A 25,222-nucleotide genomic window follows, 5' to 3' on the forward strand; every position below is an offset into this window, starting at 1 on the left:
CCAAAGTCACATATTTGAATCACCTATATGCCTCACAGTCAGAGCCCGACCCCTTGTGATGCTCAGAGTCAGAAGTGGAGGGAAGCTCTTCAGTGACTAAATCACAATTGATGTGTGTTCCTGGGACTGGGGACAAAACATGGAACATCGTTTTTGAGAAGAAAATGTTGATTCTGAGGTGAACAGGTCAGTATATTCAGTTCAATCTGTGGGGGTTCCACAGGAACGACACTGCTGCATGAGAACAGAAACTGTAGAGTTGTTGGCACATAGTACATTTTTCAGCATAAAATATGTATTTTGTGGTGTGGAATCCACACACATTTATCAGGAAGGGTTACTGTCATCTATGGAGGTTTACAATGATGAAACTACAAAATTTTGTATTTGCAATCGAGGCAACAGGAGCTTCTTGCAAGCATCAACATGACTCTGATGCCCGTTTGTGAATTCCAGTCTGAGTTTCTTTACAGACAATCCAGCTGCTTGTACACTGCACTGAGGTCAAATCAAATATGTCTGCTAAGATTTTTGTTGAACTGGGATACATTCTTTAAACTGCAAGTTTGGCCAATTATAATTTTTATTTATTTAATTTTTAGTCTTTCATTTTGAGCTAAATGAATGACAGAAATATTTTGTGGAAAGGTAATATCATATATATTGAAGCTCACAATCTGACAAACAGCACCATGCCAATGAAGTCTCTGAACTCAGATTTTAGGATTTAAAGAAGCTAATTTTGAATCAAGTAGTCAGGATTTGAGAGTCCACAGTCCTCACGGATCTGCAAAAATGCTCTTTGGCCTTACCCAAACGTTTTTCCTATTAGGAAAGGCCAAAAAGCACTTTTGCAGGTTTGTGAGACATTTGATTGATACTGGACAACATTTGTTCTTTGATATAAATAAAGATTTTTAATAAGGATCCCTGAAAACATGCTTTTGAAATGACCTAAAACTGCCATTTGTGTAATACGATTTCTTGGTGGTTATAGGTTTCGTTGTTCTCTATCCAGAAAAATCCAGCCTATCAAAACTAAGAGCACATGGTTAGTTTCATGTATTAAATCACCTTGAAACGAGTCCAAATTAAAAACCAACCATGAAATTCCAACCACTTGCTTCTTGCTTCAGTCACCAGACAAAACTGTTTTTGGGTTTAAATCTTTACACGTGCTCACTTGCTGTAAAACTTAATCAGTGGTTAAAAATCTGCCCACAGAATGATTTCTGCTCAAGATTGTTTTCTTTCCCAACTTTTTGTTTCTGAACTGTGCAACAATTATATTGATGATGCCACAGAAAGAACCAGAAAGTTTGGACTGTGTGTAGAAACAACATCCAATGTGGTCGGATAATCTACTCAAAACTAAACTGTTCAAGTTTGACGATGAGGACAAAGTCATTAACTCGCCGACTCCTGTCAGACTGGGCAGAGCGTTCTGGTCCTCAGAGGGGAACAGCTCCATGCCACAGATCTGTTCCACAGACAGACAGGTGGAGACGATGTTGGCATGTGCTGAATAACCCACATTTGAAAACCTCTTCATCACATGACTAACCATATTGTGGACCACTATATTATGGTCATATCATGGTCACCTTGTTGGTAATCATCCTAATCTGTTAGAAGGTTGTTAGGAGTTCCATTCAACCCCCCTAAACAGACACACAAACATAATCAACATGTAAACATAACACAGGTTGCCATAGTCACTGTCAAAGTCACTTTTACAGTATCCTTAATATGCAAACTTAAATCAGTGAACTCTGCTGCTCCTCCAGCAGTGACACAAGCTCAATAAAGACACAAAAACACTAACTCATGAGAAGAGGCCATCCTGTGGGTTGGTGTGCTTTGAGCTTACTTTGAAAGATCAAAATGAAAAACTACGATCCAAATAGGTTCCTTCTTAAACTGTAAATCAAAAGGAAAAACAATAATTGAGTTATGCAGGCTAAGTTCATTTTGCTTTCACCTGTGAAAACAGTAGTAGCACTGAACTCAAGGGTGACACATCTGGATGAGCTCCCATTTTAGTGACAGTTGGCCTTTCTTCCCAATCACACAAACAAGATAAATGTTTTGTGCAAAGCCTGATGCCTGACACACACATGTAGAGAGCCCAGCACACATACACAGGTAGGCTGCAGGGAATCCTCACATCCACACAAACACAGTGTATAAAACACAACAGACCTTTAAATATTCTACAAGATAACCATGCACAGATTCCCACCCCCGCCCCAACATCATATACAAGAGAAGGAGAACTTTACAGGATTAACACAGCGAGTTGGTCCTGATACCAAATAAAAACAGTGCAGCCTTCAGAGGCTGACAGGGGCCAAAAATAACAAGATGGTGGTCCAGCAGAACAGCGTTTGATCTGAAAACTGTTCATGTTACCATGTCTATTGTTTTATATGACTGGAATTTTTTATTTTTATTTTATTTGTTAATGGTGCATCTCTGAAGGTTTGTCAGCTAATTGAACTCTGGTATAAATAAATTAGATTAGTCAGCCATGTGATCAAATCCTTGGCATCATTGTTATATGAAGTGGGATCAAAAAGTTCATCTTCCTCAGTGTTTTATTCAACATTCAGAGGGTTAGGCGGTGCCGTTGTATGGCAACAGATGGAGCAGTGAAAAGACAGTTTTTCTGGGCCATCAGAATGCAATCTTTGATCACCACCAGGACCACTCGCCAGATTTGTCTCCCTGTGACTTTGTCCACAACCCAAAAATGAAAATGGAGTTGAAGGATTGCAGTTTTGACACGGTGGGGGAGATCCAGTGTACACTGCAGAGGAACAAGTGCAAATGGGTCTAATGGGACATCCACTGAGATCTAAAAATAGTACGGTCGAGAGGTGCCATTCCTGAAAGGCTCTGATCCCACCTCATAAACAACACTCAAACACTGATGATGGGTGTCAAGAGGTTGTGAGATAAAGGACATCCAAAGAAGCCCAGTTAAGCCAGCTGCATGCAACAAAGACAAATTATGACTACCGTGCAATCCTTGAAATAAAAATACATGTATTTGGGTGTGTTTTCCAGCAAAGCTGTTGGAAAACGTTAATTGTCTAGAACTGACACGATGTACGTGTGTATATTTGCTAATATAACAAGAGTGGAGCAACGGAAGGTTCAACAGATTTTTTGGAGCAAACATCCTGTACTTAATCCTAAATGGGAACAGCTACTGAAAACATTTCTGGGCTTGCACTATTTGAAAATGATTAGTTCAAACATAGAACAAGTGGCACGGCTGCATCCCTGCACTGTCTCTCCAATATGTCACTCACTGTGAGCTAACACTGTTGTATGACAGCTGTCTCAGAAAGTCAGCAAAAAACACTGCAATTTTTTATTTTACTTCTCAGATGTTGTTATTTTAAACACTGAATGTTACCGTCAGTTTTGAAGTTAAAAAAAAAAAAGAAGTGTCAGCTCTAAAAAATGTAATCGGACATGGTACAAATAAAATTGTGAAATAAGTAAAAACACTGGGAACAGAGCCAGGGAAAACTAAGACAGCCTCTGCAAAATGTCCAGCAGGTATGCAATGTGCTGTGCAGTAAAGACAAAAATGAAGGTTCAGAGGATGTTCAAAGGCTTGCAAAGGTTGAAGCAGACCCGCAGGGTCCTGAAGACCTCCAGTGCTGGATCACCAGGGAGCACAGCAAAAGGAGAAATGAATCTGGCCTATTTAGCTGGGTGCTGTGTGTACACTGACAATGCAAGATCGACTCCTATTAAAAACACCAATGCAATTAAACAGATTACTAAATATAATGCTGCACTTTAGTGCTGAGATACAATTTTCTTTCCATCGTAAGCAGGTGCTAAGAAAGCAGGGATGTGAGGAGGAATAGAACAGACAGGGAGAAAGAGGAGTGCGTTCATTAAGGCACGTCCTGATCTCTTTGTGGAACATGTGCGGAGGCTCTGCGCAACATCAAGGTGAGAGATAATGAGGCAGCACAAGATGAGTGAAAAAGTTGTGTGCCCTTTTTAAAGTAGTGTCTGCATGGACCACTGAGCTGTACTGTATTTCTAGCCCCTTACATGTTTGCAGAAAAAGAAAGAACGCCAACTCCTCATCACATTTAATCAAGCAAGAACTCAAATAACTCACATGAACATAAACAACAGAACAGTTGGAATAAAGCTGGGACTAAGTCATCTGGCTCTGCTTCTGTCAGCTCTCCTGCTGTATGCTTTCCTTTGCTTTCTGATGTTATTGATGTAGTGTGATGCAGTTAATATGTTTTTTACCAAACATGCAGTCTGTGGACGTTCTAAATCTTGGAGCCAGCACTGAGTCCTGTGATCTGTACATTTTGTTCTGGTACTCTGCTAGTTTTGCTGCTACGTCTTCTTGCTGTTTGCTTTGTCTTGTTGCGAGGCGGCAGTGGTAGCTGTTGACGTCTGGGAGTCTGGCCTCTTGCGCTGAGGCTCAGTTGCTGCAGAAGTGGGTGGGGCTGTGCTGACAGTAGGCTGAATTGCTGCTGCTGCTGTACCAAGCCTCTGTGCAAACGCAGAGGTGGCAGTGCTGTCTCTGCTTGCAAACTGTGATGCTTGCCTTTCTGGGACATCTGTGCAAGATGGAGGCTGAGAGGCTGCACAGTCTTTCTGGGTGGTGAATTTGGTTGGCCTCATGGGGGTGGTGGTGGTGGTGGTGGTTGGTAAAGCAGTGCCTTGAGTTTTCTGCCTGTTTGGGGAGAGCTGAGGTGACTGAAGGCTTGTAACCTGTTTAGAGGGGAAAGGGACTGGGTCAGCAGGTGGAACTTCTGGGGTGCCACCTCTGGATGGTTTCTGCTCCTTGGTGTTGAGTTTGACTGGACCCAGAACGCTTTTAGCTACTGTTGCAAGCTGGGACACAACTTTGTCAACCCCACTATCAGCAGGGGGAACTGGGGAGCCTGAACTTGGATTAGAGCTAGAACTGGATGAAGGTGAGGCACTGAGACTTGCTGCAGCAGCAGCTGCACACAGTCTCCGGTTGTCAGCCTCCTTCTTCTCCTTTGGGATGCCTGGAGATGAGCAGGAGGTGCAAGCAGTCTCTTGGCTGTCAGTGGTTCGGCAGTCTGTAGTACTCGAGGCAATCTTGGAGTCTGTGGTATTTGGAGTACTTCTGCAGCTGGAAGTACCTGTAGACCTCTCTGTACAGGGAGTGCAGGATCTGGGGCTGTCAGGTGTTTGGCCCTCTGCTCGGGGTTCAGATGGTCCAGTCTTCCCCTTGAGACTCTTTGAGTCTTGTGGAGGAGCTGGCTTAATAAAGGTATCCTTGCTGACTGAGATGAATGCACTGCCTGGAGTGGAAAAAGGAAGGGGACCCTGAATGGTTTTTGTTGTACTGCTGGGCTCTAGAAGCTTCCTCTCTTGTCTTATATCTTCCTCTGTGGACGACGCCAAGTTTCCATCTCTTATTCCTGCAGGGGAGGCAGTCTGACTGGGCTTCATCTCTGCAACAGGTGGTAAAGTGTGTGAGGGACTGGGTCTGCCTACCTGAGCAGGCCCTGTATGAGTGAATGTGGCGTGGGAGGAGCAGGGGGAGAGACAAAGGGATGGCAGCGTGCCTCCGGGACCTGTCCTCACAGTGGTGGGTCTCAGCAGGGGAGGTGGGGTGAACATAGTCCCCCTGCGTCCATCCTGGCTGTCCTCTGAGCCCTCGTCTGTCTCATCCTCAGATGAATCCACCTCGTGGATGGCATCTTGCTTCTGCAGGGACTCCCTTCGCTCAGCTCTGTCTTGCCTGATGGCTGACAGTTTGTCCTTCAGCTTGCTCTTTCCAGGTGATAGACCCAGTGAGCCAGACACCACACCAAGGGTGCCATCCCCTTCCTGACGCCCTAACTTCCTGGATGAGGAAGAGTGTTTGTGCAAACTGCCTTTCTCCACACCGCGTCCTGCTGAAGACAGAAGACCCTCGCTGGATGACTCCTGATGACCAGTAAATTAAAAAAAACAGAACAAAAACAGAATATCTTTGTTAAAACACTCACTGATATGGAAATCCCACACTTTGCACTGTGAACTGAGCACCTACTCATCCCGCGATATGCTATCTGGGAAACTAACAAATGACTGTGCTGTGAATTCTTCTGTTAAAATTGGATCAATTTCTGCTATGTGATGTGTACAAAGTATAATGTGTTCTGGGAAACGCTAAACCAGGTTACTGGGTTTACTGTACTGATATATATAATAAAAGCTCTGCAATAAAACTTGCTATGCTTGTGTCTACAAAGAAAATCTAATCTGAAAACTCACAGAGGAAGCAAAACTCAGTAGAACTACAACATTTCATCACCAGTTTACACACATCTTTTATTTTAGCTTTAACTCAGTTCCCATTTGGGAGCAATCAGTCCTACACACTTTATGAGTTTTCCTTTATTTATGCAGTTTTATTAAATTATACTGAAGTTTCAATGTCATCTTTCATGATGGATGTTTTCCTTGTGTGACCAATTATTGTATATCCACCAGGCACCTGGATGACATTTATTTGGGAAGACTTCCGTTTCTCTTTCTTTTCCTCGGTGGAATACCTGACATTTCTTTATTGGTTTATTTGTTAAATCAAAATAAAATGGAATTTTGTAGCTTAGACATTCTCCCGCAGCACATATATTTCTAAATCTGAGAACCGTAATACCTGCATATCCTCTCTTTAAATACTGTCATTAATCAACACTATTTTGATCATTGTGCTACTAAAACTTCTAACACTGTTATGGGTTTGACCTATCTTAGTGTGGATGCCATTGCTACCTGGAGGCTCTGTAAACTCGGCTCCCTCTGCAGAATCTCCTTTTTAAAGTCAGAATGTGAGATGTCCAGGCTGTGTTTACGGCTCCCCACGGCTGCTCCCACAGTCAGCTTCTTTTCTGCCGCTGCTGCCATGCCCGAAGAGGTTGAAGGAGAGTTGGTGAGAGAGGCTGCTAGTTTCTCAGCTGACTGCACCCTCTTGAGGAGCGGAGAGCGCGGAGGCTCCGCACTCTTAGGTCTGGATATCTGCCTCACCAGAGGAGGAGAAGAATGAAGCTTCACAGGAAATGACTGACCCATGGCAGACTGGCCTAGAGTGTGGCTGGACAGCGGTGAAGGAGAGCGTTGAGGAGAACTGCTCTGAGGGGTGGGAGAAGGTGTACGAGCCAGCGGGGAGAGGGGGATGTTGCCAGCTGATTTGCGCCGAGGGGATCGGTACTGGCGCTGGAGCTTTGGTGCAAGTCCATGTAAGGAGCTGGGCCGAATGTGGCCGGAGCTTGCTGGGGAGTTTGGGACACTGGAGCTGGGTGAACTGCTCTGAGAAGAGTTCCCACCCACTGTGGGGTAGAAAGAAAGAACAGTGATGCAGCAGATGTACAGAATAGGGTTCTTTTCATTTTAATGTATGTTTTGCGCATGGAAAAAAAATCAATTTTATTGTTGTTGTTTTTTTTAAACAATAAAGGTGCATGTCTTACCTGAATGGGTGGAGTCTGGAGTGGACCTGTAGCCCTGTGTTGGGCTCCGTGGTGACAGGTTGTGTGTTGGTGAGCCGGGGCCACTTTCCCCTGACGAGAGAGAGCGGTTTAAAGAGGACAGACTGCGGCTGGTGTGGAGGAGAGACGCCTGCTTGGTGATCTTCCTGAACAGAGACGTCCTCTTTTTACTGCCAGAGGGAACACACAATTAATTACTCAAAAATTCTTTGCACAAGCACACTTTTTGCTGATCGACTCAAATGTGTATCTCCCACCTGTCCTGTCCCTCCTTATTCTTGGTCTTTTTGTTTCGCCTCGCCATCTTGGACTTGTGGCTAGTCTTTCGAGCAGGACCAACTTTGATGGATGTGTTCTCAAATGGTGTGGCAGAGATGGACACTTTGGCACCACTCTTAGTGGTGACATAGCAATACAAACATTTATTATTTTCACCAAAATATATCTTTATAAAATATGCATGCACTTCTCAACTGCAGGTCATAGTATTTTTTATTTAACTTGACCCATATCTGTACTTGGCAAAGAATCAATTCACAAAGAACACTAAGAAAAAAAGGGCAAAGTTAGATGTCACTGCAGTCCACTGAAACAGTTACTTTGAGTAAAAAATGTTGCGATCACTGTGAATCCATACCTTTAGAATAAGCTCCACTACCTCTGTGTGAACCAGGCCGTGGACTGGCTCGCCATTGACGTGGGTGATCAGGTCACCCTCCCTGAGCCCTGCCTCTTGGGCTGGTCCCCCCTCCTCCACATGCTGGGGGTGAGCAGAGAGATACATATTCAGAGGAGTGAAAGGCAAAAAAGAGGAGAGAGAAAAATTGAATGGAGAAATATTTAAGACTTTGGGCTGAGCCCACTCTGTTGTTGTTTACTGCCACCTTCTGGCAACACCAAGAATCCTAGCTCACTGCAAGCACAGTGATACTGTTAGACCAGGGATCCTCAAATCCAGGCCTCGAGGGCCAGTGTCCTGCAGGTTTTAGATGTGTCCCTGATCCAACACACCTGAGTCAAATATAGAAGTCATTAGCAGGACTCTGGAGAACTTGACTGCATACTGAGGAGGTAATTCAGCCATTTGACTCAGGTATGTTGGATCAGGGACACATCTAAGACCTGCAGGACACCGGACCTCGAGGCCTGGATTTGAGGATCCCTGTGTTACACAGTTGTTCTGAAACAAATCCAATAGATGCCTTTTACAAATAAAAGTGCTCTACTGGGGTCTTTAATATAAGATGGGGCCTGATGATTTAAGATCTTGTATGTGAGAAGGATTTTAAATTCAATTTTGGATCTAACAGGGAGCCAATGTGGGAGAAATATGTGCTCTCTTTCTTTGTTAATGTATAGTATTAACACATCAGTAAATCCGGTGTGACACTCACCCAAACCATGTGATGTACAGTGTAGATGTCAGAGTCACCCATGTAAACTCGGATGGCTCTCAGAGTGAAGCCATACTTCTTTCCAGCTCGGTGGATGATGATGGCGGGTTTAACATTGGTCACAGCTGGAGACAGGTCCCGGCTTGGTGAAGAGTCCCGTGATGATGGATTGGATGAGAGTGAGTGGGGAGACATTGGGCTGGCCAATGGGGATGCTCCATGGTGGTCTTTTTTATAAAAAAAAAAAGATTATTGTCCACAATACTTCAAAATACTGCTGATAAAGTCAATACTGCTTCATGTTGCCTTTTTGGTTTTAAAAACTAATAATTCTTTGAATGACATCCTGATGTTTAACAGCACCTGCAGGGATCATCAGTGACAGCGTGGTAGCCGAGGCCGACTTGATAACTTTGTTGAGTGGCCTGGAACTTGCAGTTGTGTGTTTGTCAGCATCTCCAGACAGCAAACGATGTCGAGCCCTGCGAGCTGCCAGATCACTGATGGCCTTTGGAATGGAGGGAGAGTCGCTGTCTGCTGCAGCTTTGGCACCTCCAGTGGTGGCACCATTACTGCTGTTGGCACGTTCGCACACATCGCCTGAGCTGCCTGCTGTATTTACAGAAATAAACTTTAAAAGGTCTGGAGACATTCTCAAATACATAGAGTCTTTTTCCATCACAGCTGTTGTTATAAGCAATAAAATATTCATTATCACACTTAAACAGTTTTCATATGACCCCTTTAAACCCCATCAACAAACCAGATTAATACTGGACTGCAGATTTAGAAGTAAAACTTGTCTTTGTTCACTACAGTATAATCTGTATAAACTGTACTGACGTGTGAGTGTGGCCTTGCTCAGCTGGCTGGAGGTGGAGCTTGGTGTGGTGGGAGACTCATCAAGTTTCAGCTCTCTCTCTACTGGGAGCTCTGGGATGGCGAGGGGGAGCTCATCACTGCGCAGGCCCCTCACTGCATTTGGACCAAGCAGGCTGGGACTCTTTCGACTGCCAAGTGCACCTGAGAAATCAACAAATCAGAGGTGCAGATGAGTTACGTCTCATTACATTATCTTTTGAAAAAGAAAACTAAGAATTTATGAGTAACTTCTTTGGGGATTTGCTTAATATAAGCCATTAGCTGTACTATGTACACTGACTACTGCACACACTTTTCTGTTGTGAGAGTATGATGAAGGGCTTCTAGTACATATGAAATAGCAGTACAACATTTCAATCATTAAGAACAGTGGGAATTTGTGGTAGTACCCCTGGCATGGATGGAGAAGGTAAAAATTCTAAACTCCAGCAACAACTTGTAGACACACACACACACACACACACAGACACACACACACACACACACACACACACACACACACACACACACACACACACACACACACACACAGACAAAAACAGAAAAGAAAGAAAATTTTTTCATAAAACTCATCAACCCTATATCTAATATCTAATATTCTTTTCACTGTTTGTGGGCTGTGCAGAGTTTTTGTCTAGACATTTGGATAGTTCAGGTTATCAGAGTTTCTCTCTCTTTACCTTGCCCTTGGCCTCCTTCCTCCTCTGAGGAAATAGCAAAGCGGGGCATCTCAATTATAGCGGAGCAGCAGCGTCTCCTGACGGGCAGAGGTGGGCTTGAGTCACTCTCTGTGTGGGAGGACTCAGAGACTGACAGACGTTTCCGCAAGCTGGAAAGGGGAAGGACACGAAAGATCAAACACATGAACAGTAACAAAATAAAGATGACAACATAATTATAATTTTTAAAATAGAAACAAAAAATAAAAGTACATAACCCAGATAACATGTTCCTTGGGGCCCATGTGGGGTCACTGTGGGCAGATCCACATGGCCCACATTGGGCAGCCAGCGTGGCCCCCCAGAACCAGTATGAAATGTACACTGGACACATGTTAGGTGTAGACTTTCAGGTGTGGGCTGCCATACTAGGGCCTTGACTGGCCTGCACGGTGGGGTGGCTGAGGCTGTGGCTCAGGAGGTACAGCAGATTGGCGGTTCGATTCCTGGCTGCTCTGGGCTGCATGCCAAAGTGTCCTTGGGCAAGATACTGAACCCCAAGTTGCTCTCTGATGCAACTATTGGAGTATGAATGTGTGTGAATGTTAGACAGTAAGCACTTAGCTTAGTTACACACGGAAGTGCTTGTGAGAATGGGTGAATGCAAACATGTTGTATAAGTGCCTTGAGTGCTCCATTAGAGTAGAAAAGCGCTATATAAGAACTAATCCATTTACCATTACCACAGAGTCCTGACTTCAACCTGATAGAATACTTTTGGGAGGAATTACACTGGAGACTGCGAGCCAGGCCTTCTTGTCTAACATCAATGTCTGATACAAATGCACTTCTGTAAGAATGGTCAAAAATTCACAGTTCTCCTAAACATGTGAAAAGCCTTCCGAGTAGAATTGAAGCTGTTATAGCTGTAAAGGGTGGGCTGACATTAAACCCTATGGATTAAGAATGGGATGTCACTCAAGTTCATATGTGTGTGAAGGCAGACCAACAAATACTTTTGGTAATATAGTGTAGTTTATTTGGCAGATTTTTTTGCACCAGATACGATTCCTTACACAACCCTCTAGGAATTTATGTCTTCTCCAACACTCAAACCAGGGATCTTTTGCCACCATGTAAACCACTACACTATGGAGCCACTTGCCAGTTGTTCTAAGTTTTCATCTTGTCCACAATAGTTACATTTCCTTATTATAAATAAATCACCAGCAAACGCCAAGTAGTCCCTGTTGGAGGCCCAAAAGGGCAAAACTGCTCTGGCCCCCTCAAGTGGGTTAGCCTACATGGGGCCCATATGGGTTTTCTATAGGCAGCCCACAATGGGCTTGCCCATAAGAAAACATTATAGGGGCCCAAAGGGCAAAACTGCTGTTGGCCCTGTGTGGGCACACTCAACTGGGGCCCACATGGGATAAATGTGGGTTTTCCCTGCCCACACAGCCACATAGTTCACCCACAGCTACCCACTGTGGGTCCACATGGACATGTCTGCTGGTAAATGTCTGTTGTCTTTTCTGTAGGTGAAGAACTCACATCTCTGGAGATCCCACCAGCCAAGATCGATCTCTGGACTTGAGTCCACTTAGGCTGTCGATGCGATCTCCTCCCTCCTCACTGAGGCTGCGTTTGGTGGGAGGAGGAGTCCTCTTTTCCTCATGCAGAGACAAACGCTCCATGCTACTGTACACCTACAAAAACATGTCTGTGCATCAGCCATCATCTTTAGAGAAGAGACCCATAATATTTTCTGACTCTGTGAATGATCAAAATATTTCAGTATCTTATATTAATTAATCTTTACATAAATATATTGCATCCAGAGCACAAAAAACATGTTTATTCACTTCACTGATATCTATTTTTGAGGGTTTTGGTTCATTTATTGAGCATAACCCTCAAAATCGGGTTGGAGGAGTATTCATTCATTTGAATCTACAAGATGAGTGAATGTATTAATGTGTACCTTGCTGAAGCGAGGGGAGCAGGAGGAAAACTGTCGTATCTCCACGTGTTCTTCATCATTGGTATCTTCCTCCTCCTCTGAATCCACATGGTGGTAGCGGTCAGAACGAGCTGAGAGAGATAGGGCACATGTCGATTATGATGCGACTACATGATTTTAAGACAGTGAACAGTGTCTGTAAGGCACTCTCAGATTTACTGTCAAAGTAACTGGTGTCGTCCTCCGACTCCAGTTGGGGGATAAACTCGGCTTTCTGCCTCAGCAGGCTGTTCCAGTCCAGGTCTGTGAAGAACGGGTGCTGCTTCACCTCAAAGGCACTTCCTGCGGAGATGAAGGGCAAAGGAGAAGACAGAGAGGATGGAGACGGATGTGGTGGGGGTGGGGGCGCAGTAAGAAAAATACATCAGTACAGTATCTGTTATGGTGGAATGTGGACACACTCTAATTTTGAAGCTCCGAGTGGGAAATGCAAGCATCAAAGTGTAACCTACAAGACAGCAGAACCCATGCTGACAGAGTACTAACTGAACATGTACAAAAAAAACAAAGACAGGGGAAACTGAGCAGTGATGTGGGACACAAAAGGGTTCTGAAACATGGGAAGAAAGAAAGTCACATTCCAGGAGAAACTTTTTCAGCAACGAGTCAATCACCTGCTGACACAGTGTATAGCATCAGGAGACTGTTTTCAGTGATACACACACTGTTCATATCAAACAAAGTCAGTTTCACCTAATCAGGTTAGTGTATGCGCAAGTAATCCCTATAAACCAAATCACTCAAGTCTTGGTTCCAGACATTTTTATTCTACTTTTGGACCCATATGATGCCACATGCAGCTCTTGCTTTTACCACAGAAGTTCTATCCAACTTTTCTCAAACGTTAAGGTTCTGAAGGGCTAAACAAAAGCCCAAGATAAGGAAAACAGGAAAGATTTTGAACTATGACTCAAGCAAAGCTATTCAAACTATTCTAGCCTAAGAACAAAAACAAGGAGTTTGAAATCAGCACAACACGTCCACATTAAAGATGAAACTGATTGCCAATATGCAGCAATATGTGCACTAACAGGTATTTCAACATCACCAAAACATGGCAGTTGAAAAGAAGAATGGGTTCCAACAGAAGATAACTTCACACAGAGGGAAAGGCAATACGGTCGAAGATTTCTTTGAAGGGTACTTTTCAGCAACCAGAGGAGTTCTACTGGCACACTGCCAAGGCCAAAATAAGGACCCATCCATCCATCCATCCATCTACTTTTGCTTATCTGGGGCCAGGTTACAGAGGCAGCAGCCTAAGCAGAGAAGCCCAGACCTCCCTATCCCCAGCCACCTCCTCCAAAGCCACCCATCTGCTGGCTCCCACAGGCTAACCAAGCCTGATAGGACACCTTTTTCAGCTTGATGGGTCCCTTTTATCTCTGAAGTCCACCATTTGGTTTGGGGATTACCACCACATCAGGCACCAACCACCTTGCAGCCACAGCCACATGTGGCGACCTCAACAGTGGAGGTGCAGAACAAGGCCCATTCAGACTCAATGTCCTCAGCATCGCTTAGAACGCTGTCAAAGTTCTGCCGGAGGTGGGAGTTAAAGATCTTGTAGAGCGGGACCTCTGCCAGGCATTCCCAGAGCCCCCTCACTATGTTTAGGTGTGCCAGGTCTGACCAGGATCCTCCCACCTGATCCAACTCACCAAAATGTGGTGATCAGTTGACAGCCCAGCTCAGCTCTTCACCAAAGTGTCCAGAACATATGGCTGCAGATCTGATACCATTACAAAATCACTCGACCTGTGACCTAGAGTTTTGCTGTTGCCATGTGCACTTATGGACATCCTTATGTTTGAACGTGATGTTCATTATGGACAAACTGTGATTTGCAGAGAAGTCCTTTTGGATTCATATCAGGCATCACCAGACGAAGCACCCGTGAGCACCCCACCAAGCGACTGATTCAGTGCATAAGCACAAATGACAGTCAAGTCCAATTCCCAGGCTGAAGGTACAGGGAAACAACCCTTGCACACACTGGTAAAAACTACAACGTAACCAAAAAATATCTGATTAAATTATTTGCACTGGAATACTGGCACATTCCTGTGGTCAGATATACTGTTTGTGGTGGCTTGTCTCATCTTTGTATAGCACTTATTTTCAGTAATGTTTATTACATTCCTGAAAACCATTTTAGTGGTTCTACAGTGCATTACCTGTGCCCAGTCTCTCCAGAGGATTTTGTCTCAGCAGCTTTGAGATGAGGTCCTGCGCGTCCTGAGGCAGAGCTTCATCCCCCTCAGGCCAGATGATCTCATCTAACACAGCACAAAGATAAGCACATGGCTCTGTGATCTTAATAAAGTGCATCTGCATTTATGTTTAGAACAACAAAAATTATCAAATTGGTTTCCTAGGTTCTCAGACTTTGTGTCAAAAGTAGGAATTTTCTACAGTGCACTAAAGTATGAACTTTTGTCTATCATTCCTTTTTGCAACAATTATGACACTAACTCCCCAACCTAGAAGACAGTTAAAAATATAGATCAATCAGAAGTCAGATCATTCAAGGTAGCTCTCTATCACTACTATGCATCAATGCGGGCAGAGACTCAGACAGTCATAAAATAAACATGGTGGGATCAATACAGGTTTATGATCATTGATTTGGCCTACCATCAATGGGAATTGAAAGGAGAAAAAGAACACAGGCGATATTGTAATTGATTTCAGTCCTTGCAGAGAAGGATGTGCTCGACCGAGCTGCATCTGAACATTTCTGAGGAAGTCGATCGAGCACTGAGTCCTTAATTCTAAGTCTGAAATTTTCAAAGCATCACACTTGTTACACAGGCCATCTCTGATTTGATCTTTTTGTCTATTCTTTTATTTATCTGGCTGCACTGTCACAACACTGGCAAAATTCAACAGGCTTTATTTTTTGGGTGATGATACAGTTGAGCTAGTTCACCTCTGTGAGCAATTCTACTAATGGCACAGTCCTATGGAAAGCCAAATTATTGGCAACTGACTATATGCTGTATGCCGTTGCACCAGCACACTTATCTGTTATTTTTAGAGTATTAAAAACTCTGAACTGCAGCAGCTTCATCACACCTTATATCTAGGGTTCCTCCTGATTTTGGAAGTGTAACAGTTGTAGAAAAAAAGAAGTATTGTTTAAAAAAAACAAAGAACAATAAAAAGTATGTGGCAGGTGATCTACTCACCACTGATAACCTGACCAAAGAGCTCCTCTGGTGTGTCTCCAAAGAAGGGAGCACAGCCCACCAGGAACTCATACAGGATGACTCCCATTGCCCACCAGTCCACTGGCTTGCCATAGCCCTGACGGAGAATCACCTCGGGGGCAATATACTCTGGAGTTCCACAAACCTACAAAAGCAGAACATCAGCTTAGCACATGAAAAACAAATACAAAAAGGTATTTGTTTTGTGTTTTGTTAAAGAAAACTACAGTTACAGAACATAGTATAAAAGATGGGTATAGCTTCTGGGTCTGAAAAGTGAAGTGAATGCGTAAGTGTCTTAACCCTAAGACAGTAACATGAGCTTTGTAACACTACCACTCTCACTTTCACATTGGTGAAAATCACCTGGCGTCAGAGTTCTAGGGTCCATTTTGTAAATTGCGGTCACTCTCAGTTTCAAAAAAGGAGATTATCCAGGGTATGCCCATTGACTAACGACTTCTGATTGACAAGCTGTTTCACAGTCAGACCCACCCCCCCCATCACATCCGTGTTCAAAACACCAAGTGGGCGATGATGAAAACACATCTCTTAGCTTCAGACTGGGACTTGCAAATGATGTTACGGTAGCTACATCAATGTTTTATACTGTCTATGCTAGTGAAGCACAAAGGAATTGCGTAACATACATAAATAAGCTTTAAAAAGGAAAAGAACATAGCTTGTACCTGTTTATCCAGGAACTCTCTGGTATCTTTCTCTATGTGTCCTTCATACAGGTTTGTGGTTAAACTCATCAAACCAATTTTAGAGAGGCCAAAGTCTGTCAGTTTGATGTGTCCCATAGATGTGATGAGAAGACTGCAGAAGACAAAAATTGAGGGTTGCATAACAAACGACAATTAATTTTAGAAAAACTCAGACATTAACAGTGCACTATTTCTATTAGCGTCTAACCTTAGTTTTGAATAATCAACCAAATTATATACAAAGAAAACACATATGAGCAACTGTGTATGAAACAATATGAATTAGAAAGGATCAGAGGGATTACTTATACAATTCAATTTTATTTATACAGCACTAAATCACAACAATAGTTATTTCAAGGCACTTTATAGTGTAAGGTGAACACCCTACAATAATGCAGAGAAAACCCCAAAAATCAGATGATTGTTCCCTATGTCCAAGCACTGTGGAAGAGAGCCTGAGATTAATAACTAATTAAATATGGAGTGGTGTATATAGACAAAGGGAAAAGAGATGAATGAAAAATAAATACTCAGTGGATCATGGGAACCCCCCCAGCAGCTAAGGCCTATTTCAGGGAGGGTTTGGGTTCACCCGATCCAGCTCTAACTGTGAGCAAAAAAACTAAAGTTTTAAGTCTAATCTTAAAAGAGGGTGTATGTCTCCCAAATCTAGACTGCGGGCTGGTTCCACAGAAGAGGGGCCTGAAATACTGCTGTGGTTCCTAGGATACTACTCTTAAGTATCCTAGGAACCACAAGTAAGCCAGCAGTCTGAGAGTGAAGTGCTCTGTTGGGGTGATATGGCACTATGAGGTCTTTGAGATAAGTTGGGTCCTGATTATTCAAGACGTTGTATGTGAGGAGAAGTTTAAAGAGTTTAAATTAGATTCTGGATTTAACAGGGAGCCAATGAAGAGAAGCCAATATGGGAGAACTATGCTCTTTCTTTCTAGTCCCCATCTCACAGCATCTGTCATAGCATTGTGGATCAACTGAAGGCTTTTCAGGGAGATTTTAGGACAGCCTAATAATGAATTATAATAGTCCAGCCTAGAAGTAATAAATGCATGAATTAGCTTTTCAGCATCAAGCTGAGAAAGGATATTTCTCATTTTAGAAATATTGCGCAAATGCAAGAAAGCAGTCCTACATATTTGTTTAATATGTACTTTGGGGGGACATATCCTGGTCAAAAATGACTCCAAGATTTCTCACAGTGTTACTGGAGGCCAAAGTAATGCCATCCAGAGTAAGTATCTGGTTAGACACCGTGTTTCTAAGATTTACAGGACAGAGTACAATAAGCTCAGTTTTATCTAAATTCAGAAGCAGGAAATTAGAGGTCAAGAAAGCCTTTACGTCTTTAAGACATCCCTGCAGTTTAACTAATAGTTGGGTGTCATCTGGCAAACTTATGTCAAAGTAATTCCTGTGAGCCAAAAACTCAGGTTAAAGATTGCTCTAAACACTCATATTCAGACAGTCAGATCTAACAGTGTCACTAACAATGCATATTGCTATTATGGTTATCTGAGTCTTACTTGTCAGGCTTGAGGTCTCTGTGCACGATGCCATAATTGTGAAGATACTCTAAGGCGAGGACAGTCTCAGCAAAGTACATACGTGCCATATCCACAGGCAAGGCTCCAATATTCTTCAGCAGTGTGGCACAGTCACCACCTACAAATGAGAGCCACCAGTTTAGACAGCTCAATACTACTACCACTACTAATAATAAACTGCAACTGGTAATTATCTTACCCTCCACATATTCCATCACCATGCATAGGTGTCTCCTGGTCTCAAAAGAACAAAACATGGAAACAACAAACGGATTCTCAGCAAATGTTAGTATGTCTCGTTCTACGAAGGCCTGCTGGATCTGGTTCCTTAGGATCAAGTTCTGCTTGTTGATCTTCTTCATGGCAAATCGCTGCCTGGTCTCCTTGTGACGTACAAGAAACACAGCCCTCCACAGGAAAAGAAAGGTATTCAGGTTTTACAAAGAAGTCATAATATATTAAAAATGAGACAGCAAAATAAGTTTAATGCTATTGTACCCGTAGGCTCCGTTACTGATGAGCTTGATGTTTTCAAAGTCCTCCTCTCGAGGGGTTTTGGCTTTAGTCTGTGGTGATGCTGATGGGACTGTGGCTCCTCGAGCCTGAAACCCACACAGCAAAATCTGGAAATGTTTTCAAACCAAAACAAGAAGTATGCCTAGTGTTTGAAAAACACCTTTATTTCCATAAATGATCAGTAAAGCTCAACCTCTTTGAGAGTCACACCCTTTTGTATGTTTCTGAATCTACCAGGTGTTTGAAAAGTTACACTATATTACCAAAAGTGTTCATTCACCTATCAAAATCATTGGATTCAGGGGTTCCAATCACTTCCATGGTGTGGAAGAACTTAACCAACTGTACACAGTCTGAAAGAACACCTTTGGGATGAATTAAACTGGAGACTGTGTGCCAGGCCTTCTTGCCCAAGTGTCTGACCTCACACATGCACTTCTGGAAGAATACCCATACAGATTCCCATAAACGCACTACTAAATTTGTGGAAAGCCTTCCCAGAAGAGCTGAAGGTGTTTTAGCTGCAAAGGGTGGGTCAACATCATAATAAATCCTATGGATTATGATAGGATGTCACCCAAGTTCATATGCGTATGAAGGCAGATTAGTGAATACTTTTGGCAATATAGTGTATTTCAAATGAATTACACAGTGCTTTTTTATCAACTAAAAATTAAACATTTTTTATTGCACTTTCACAGATTTCTTACACCTATTTAAAATTCCCTCTTTGTATACTCACATCAACTGAATCATCTGTCTCCGGGGTTGCTGGGTTTCCACTATCATAGCTGCTGAGTTGGGTCATTTCTACAATGAGAGACAAGGATGAATGACCAGAGAAGTGGGGGTGGGGGGTGAAGAAAACAAAGTGACAGCAGTTAACCGGTTAAATGAGAAATATTTAGACGTTTGCTTGCGTTACCCTCCAGAGGGTCCCTGGTGAGGCCCAGCTGGCTGATGATGTACCGGGGAATGTCAGACTTAATGCCCTGGCCTTCCTTTGCATGGCCCTCAGCTGCTTCCAACAAGTGGTAGAACTCCTCAGGATCAAACTCCTTCAAAGGAGGGAGAGTGGAAGGTCATGAAGAAGGAGTGGCATGAAATTAGAAAAGAAGAGCAAGGAAGGGACAGATTTGAGCTTAAGATCCAAAATCAAGTGCTAATGTAATGAGAGTAAATTTCTTTTGGTGTCAAAGCCATTTTGACACCAAAAGGCCATCTCTACAGTCTCAGGTATGCAGGCTGTTACAGCAGCTGTGATAAGTGTGAATTCAAAAGATTAAAAGCCTTGATCTTTTCTAGACTTCTATTCAATCCTTTCAATCTTCTGTCTTGGAATAATAAAAAAAAGGCTGCGCAAATCTTCATTCTACAGTGTCTGTGATGATTCTTAAGTAATAAAATGAGAGCATTTAGCATAAATGCTGCTGTCCAGTTTGAGTCTAATCTTGGAGAGAAACAGAACTTTATCTGATTATCTTATTAGATCAAGATATTAGATTTAAACTGAGTTGCCCCAATAACAGCCCTGCAACGGAAACCCCAAGATCATCAACATTCTGAGCAATTCTAAAGTGACTGCAGGGTGAGGACTTGGAGGGTCGGGCAGTATGAGATGGGAATAGCGGTTTTGTTGGGCAGAAACTCCTGTGTCCTCTGACTAAGACATACTGCCTGTATATTCCCTATTTGTAGACACACACACACACACACTGTAAACACTTCCTCCCCCCTCGTCTCTCTGTGCTTCCATTTGTAAAAAAACATCCTGTATGGTGTCACAGTTTCAGCTGCATGCAATTAGTCAAAACTACTGATGTGAGGACAGGGGGAACCTCCCTCCTGTCCTCCTCCTCCACTGCCCCTCCAGTTATCCCTGTTCTCCAATCATTATTTTTCCTCTACATCTTTCTTTCTTCTCCTCTTTTTACATTCTCTTTCCTAATGTCTAATTCCTGGTTTTATCTCTTAGGCTCAAAATGTGAACCATCTCATCCCAAAGTGACTGAGCTCTCTCTGGTAGAAGTGTGACAGACAGAGAAAGAAAAGAGGCTCTGCTATTTTCTAAACAAAGTGCTGCTGAGATGTGTTAATGTGTGTGCATGTGTGCTCATTAGACTGTTTTGAAATACCCACAGAGAGCCCATAAATCAATTGCTTTGGTTAAATCGATTCACACCAAGGAGCAGAAAGCTCTAAATTGTTTATTAAGCAGTGTGTGGAGAGGAGCTGAACATTATGAAAAATTCTGTCAGCTGCCAGTTCTACCCCTCAGCCTCCTGGCAATAGAATCTTTAGGCGTCACAAATTCTCTGGAAGCACAAGTTCTAGAACACATAATTACCAGGTCTCAGTGATGCTCAGTGACTTTATTCACCATTTCAATTCAAGAGCAAATGGTAAAGTAATAACCAGAAGAAGTGCTAAAATTATAATAAATATAATCAACTGAGAATACTGTCACTATACAGCTATACTATAAATTTGAACATCCCAGATGACATCATCCTCAAGTTATCATGTTCCAAGCTTTTCAGAAAACTTGACCTCTGACCTTGAGTTCAAGGTCACCGAGGTTCAAACTTGTTCGAGATTTTTAGTAGATGCATCTCTGGTGTGGATTTGAAAATCCTAGGTCACGTGGTTCTCCAAGTGATCGCATTCACAAAGCCGAAAACTGCCTGCCTGCCCGGCAGGGTGACAACGATACCCCATCAGCTTTTTTAGGCTGAGGGGTAAAAAACTATTCCAGTTAATAGTGAAATGACCCAAACGCAGAAAGGACTCCTTAGCTGTTGAAGATAACCAAGCAGGACAAGACTGATTAAAAACAAGAACTATTAATATTCTACACTAAATTATTCACACGATCATAAATAATGAAAAGAAAAAAAAGAAAAAGGAAAAAAAAAACATATATAAACCTGTCTAATATGAGGCTTATTTGCATGTTTTCAGTGCCTTCCCCCCATCCTTTAATTGTTGGCTTTGTGGTTACTGTTATGCAAATGTTTTATTTTCCTTTATAATTCTTTACAAGTTTGCTTTTCATGACTAACTGTGGAACATCATAATGATATCAGTGATGAAAGAAGAAAAAATACTCTGCGAAAAACTACTTTGCTCTAATATATGTGCCTTTTCAGTGGAATTATCTGACAATGACGTGTGTGTGTGTCTGCACGTTGCACCTACACAAGTTATGCTAACCAAGTTTGGTATAGCATTAGTTGATACTTTAGCTCAAACATTAAATGGATCAATACTTATACAGTACAGTACCTTTCTACTCAATTGAGGACTCAAAGAACTTCCCACTGCAAGTCTCAATCACCCAATCACACGCAAATTCATACAGTGCTTTTATCTATGCCTCAGCACTTTCTAACATTTGTTCACACTCTCATGGCTGCATTGTTGGCAATTCAAGGTTCAGTATCTTGCCCAAAGATACTTTGCAATGTGGACTGAAGGAGTCAGGAATTGATCCACCCACCTTCTGATTGGTAGATGACCCACCTGAGCCACTTCTGGCTTTTTTTTTTTTTTTAATACTATACCACTTTTTGCATTCTTTTGCAATAATGTAATAAGTACTTAAATGTAGTTCAGGAAAAAAACATTATACGTCACTTTGCTTTGCAATGAAGCAGAAATGGCACTACTACAGTACAGGACATAAGTAAATATACATAATCAGCAGAACTTTAATTAAACTGTATGAGTAAATGAGCTTTGCCTCTGATAATTAAAAAATCTGGATGCGGTTGTTCTTACCAGACACTCGAGCAGACGTGCAGGCCGGGCAATTATGATCATCAGCTTCTTGACAAGTTGTGTGACAAAGGTAACTTCTACGCTTTCAGAACGCTCATGGGCCTTAAACAAAGGAGAGCAGGACACAGAGTTACAACAGAAAATGTACAAAAAAATAAAAAAAAATACAGACTGAATTATCAAATTGACTACGAAAAAGGCATGAAACACAAACACACACGCACACACACACAGACACGCACACACAAAAATGTCTCACAGGACAGCAATGGCTGAGCTTTTAATGAAGGGCACGTAGTCTTGGAGATGACTCGTCCCTCATTATAATATATATTCATTATTTTTAATTACATTTTAAATAATTCATCATTGTGAATTTTGATGACCTTGGACTGTGTAAAAAAATGTCTTGCGCGCTGTATTTGTCCTTCATAAACAAAGCAGAACGAGCACGAGGATGAACAGATGGTGGAGTCCTTTTTCATTGACACCTGAGAGGTAATCTAAATCAGAAATGACCTCCGCCTCACTCCCTCATATCCACCATGAAATGTCTGCCAGCACGGAGACAGAGCAATTTAGTCAGAAATCCACTGTAACTGACTGGAGATGCATCTGGAGCAAACACTGACCCCTGGAAGGAAATGGGGTGAAAGCGAGTGTGAGACAGAAAGAGAGAGAGAGAGAGTGTGTGTGTGTGTGTGTGTGTGTGTGTGTGTGTGTGTGTGTGTGTGTGTGTGTGTGTCTGGTGGGTATACAAAAATGAAAACAGTAATAATTACACCGTGAAAAGTAAAAAAATAAATAAAATAAAATTCTCAGGGGGTGATGTGTGTTATCACATGTGCTTGTGTTTATGAATGCAGCATCTATGTATGTTTTTATAATGCATGTATGTGTCAGGCAGGCTAACACACGGGAGGTGGCTGTTCATGAAAAAAGCGTGGCTGACTGGTTGCTATTTGTCTGATAGACGCAGAGGGCCTGGGGGCCCCTATAACCCCCCACCTTTGAATTACTTCTTGAATTATTTATAACTGTAATGAAATCTGGAGGGAGGGAGTGAATATCTGCTGTAGGTGTACTCTACTATATTCATGTAAATATAAAGGAGGTGCAATGATATGTGTGTGCGTGTGTGATGACTATAATAAGGACCAGTGATTGGTGGTAATGCACAGCTGAGGGATGGACTCCCACTACACAGAGACTAATTAGCCAGAGCGTGTGCAAAAGAGACAGCCGGCATATTAACCCTGTGTGTGTAATGTGAAGCAATTCCCTGGTGGGTACACAGCATATATACAAGTCCTGTAACAGCTTGCATCCACATGTACTGTATGACATAATTTATAGATTTTAGCATATTACAAATTAATACAAAATACATAATACAAAACTATTATACTGAAATGACATATATTGGAATTCAGTGTTTTGATATGGATAGGATTTAACACATGCTAAGCAATACATGCAGTTAACTAATAGGTATCTACTGCCAAAACCACTGCAGCAAAATTGAGACTGCAACTGGGGGGTGGGGGTGGGGGGTGGCTGGAAACTCTTAGGAATCGCCACAGCATCCATGATGTAGTGATGTGGGCTTTTGTCCTCCTGCCCGGTAGCTCCATCTTCAACATCTTTGTGTTTAACAGTGGATCAACTGCCTGCCTCCTCAAGAGTATAAATTTGTTTGGTATCATCAGCACTGGTGTGCAATGAATATTGTAAAAAACACTATATTTCATTCAGATTAGTAGTGAAGTAGAAATAGAAATGCAAGAGTACAGCACTGGCGTGAATGTACTTAGTAAGACTTAATTAAACTGTATGCATAAATGAACTAAGACTGAAATCCTGGGAACTCCTGCTAGTTAAAACGGTCTCAGCAAAGGTTTTAGGACTTCGATTGATTATTTGAAATGTTATGGTCCAATAAGTGCAGCTAAGTTTCAATTTGATTTCAAACGGCATACAAGCAATGTGGCAGTACTTTACTATAAAAGGCAGTCTTACACGAATTTCTGCAAATATATATACACACATATGTGTGTTGTTTAAAATGTGCATTTTTAAAGTAAAAAAATTTCAAGACCCAACAAACAGTTAATAAGCATGTTAAATTAGTGAATTGCGTTGTAAGATAAAGTGAAAAAAGTAAAAATTGTTTAAAAGTGGGGCCTCTTACATCTTTCATATTTCCATGCAAAAGACAAGTTCATTAAGCCTACTTGAGAGAAGTGGGAACCACAGGCTGAATAACAATATGACACTATCACAATATATTGCCCACACTGTCACCACAGAGCAACACTCAATACACCGCAAGAAAATCACCCATTCCTGTGAGTTGCTTCTTCTTCACTGTAAATTTCATTCGTTTGACTCGGATTAATTTTATAAGTATCACCAGAAGCAGTCATGAAGCAGTGAAGGAGAGTGTTCTAGTCCTCCACAGAAAATATTTCCCATGCTTAAAGTACACTCATGATTTCCTCCAGGAGGTGATGTTTGCACCTGAATTCAACTAACAGACAATTTAAAGCAGATGTTTGCAGCTGTATATGACCTAAGACAAACATGTTGAAGGTTCAGAGTGAAGGATGGACACTCAGTGACAGATCACCAGAGCTGAGTTAGCTCTCTTAAAACCCTCTCTGCCCTCAGGTGACCTCCAGGGTCTCCCAGGGGTGCTAGCAGAGGATGTCCTGGATGCAGGTTGCTATAGTGACCACCAGACAGGTCACTAAGTCCTCATGACAGGGATGGATGAGGGAGAGGAAGTACGGATGAGCCAGAGGAGAGGGGTGAAGGTGGAGGAGAGATAAAAAGACAAGAGAAGGACAGAGGAGGAGAGGTTAGTTGGCCTCCTGCGAATTTTGTAATGGGGTCTTGGCACAAGGAAAGAAAAGAAGGGGGAGGTTACCAAAGAAAAGGATAAGGAAAGTTGGTAAAGGCGAAAGGACTGATACT

At 42.4% G+C, this 25,222-nt stretch overlaps 1 protein-coding gene across 2 annotated transcripts in view; it reads right to left on the reverse strand.

Annotated features, from left to right (window-relative positions):
* Window positions 1-2,446: 2,446 nt before the first annotated feature.
* mast2 (microtubule associated serine/threonine kinase 2) overlaps window positions 2,447-25,222 on the reverse strand; it is a 198,278-nt gene continuing 175,502 nt past the window's right edge. For both annotated transcript variants that reach the window (XM_030728312.1, XM_030728310.1), the window contains 21 exons: window positions 22,247-22,348; window positions 19,392-19,524; window positions 19,209-19,276; window positions 18,449-18,552; window positions 18,150-18,358; window positions 17,930-18,068; window positions 16,365-16,497; window positions 15,655-15,820; window positions 14,641-14,742; window positions 12,623-12,745; window positions 12,425-12,534; window positions 11,995-12,149; window positions 10,462-10,610; window positions 9,743-9,922; window positions 9,263-9,511; window positions 8,900-9,126; window positions 8,143-8,265; window positions 7,763-7,899; window positions 7,488-7,675; window positions 6,793-7,346; window positions 2,447-5,958 (listed from right to left, as the gene is read on the reverse strand). In XM_030728312.1, coding sequence (XP_030584172.1) covers window positions 4,384-5,958; window positions 6,793-7,346; window positions 7,488-7,675; window positions 7,763-7,899; window positions 8,143-8,265; window positions 8,900-9,126; window positions 9,263-9,511; window positions 9,743-9,922; window positions 10,462-10,610; window positions 11,995-12,149; window positions 12,425-12,534; window positions 12,623-12,745; window positions 14,641-14,742; window positions 15,655-15,820; window positions 16,365-16,497; window positions 17,930-18,068; window positions 18,150-18,358; window positions 18,449-18,552; window positions 19,209-19,276; window positions 19,392-19,524; window positions 22,247-22,348 — 4,926 coding nt within the window. In that variant the 3' untranslated portion in view covers window positions 2,447-4,383. The remainder of the gene's footprint in view (window positions 5,959-6,792; window positions 7,347-7,487; window positions 7,676-7,762; window positions 7,900-8,142; window positions 8,266-8,899; window positions 9,127-9,262; window positions 9,512-9,742; window positions 9,923-10,461; window positions 10,611-11,994; window positions 12,150-12,424; window positions 12,535-12,622; window positions 12,746-14,640; window positions 14,743-15,654; window positions 15,821-16,364; window positions 16,498-17,929; window positions 18,069-18,149; window positions 18,359-18,448; window positions 18,553-19,208; window positions 19,277-19,391; window positions 19,525-22,246; window positions 22,349-25,222) is intronic.

This window comes from Archocentrus centrarchus, chromosome 4, assembly GCF_007364275.1.
Source record: "Archocentrus centrarchus isolate MPI-CPG fArcCen1 chromosome 4, fArcCen1, whole genome shotgun sequence".
NCBI classification, from domain to species: Eukaryota; Metazoa; Chordata; class Actinopteri; order Cichliformes; family Cichlidae; genus Archocentrus; species Archocentrus centrarchus.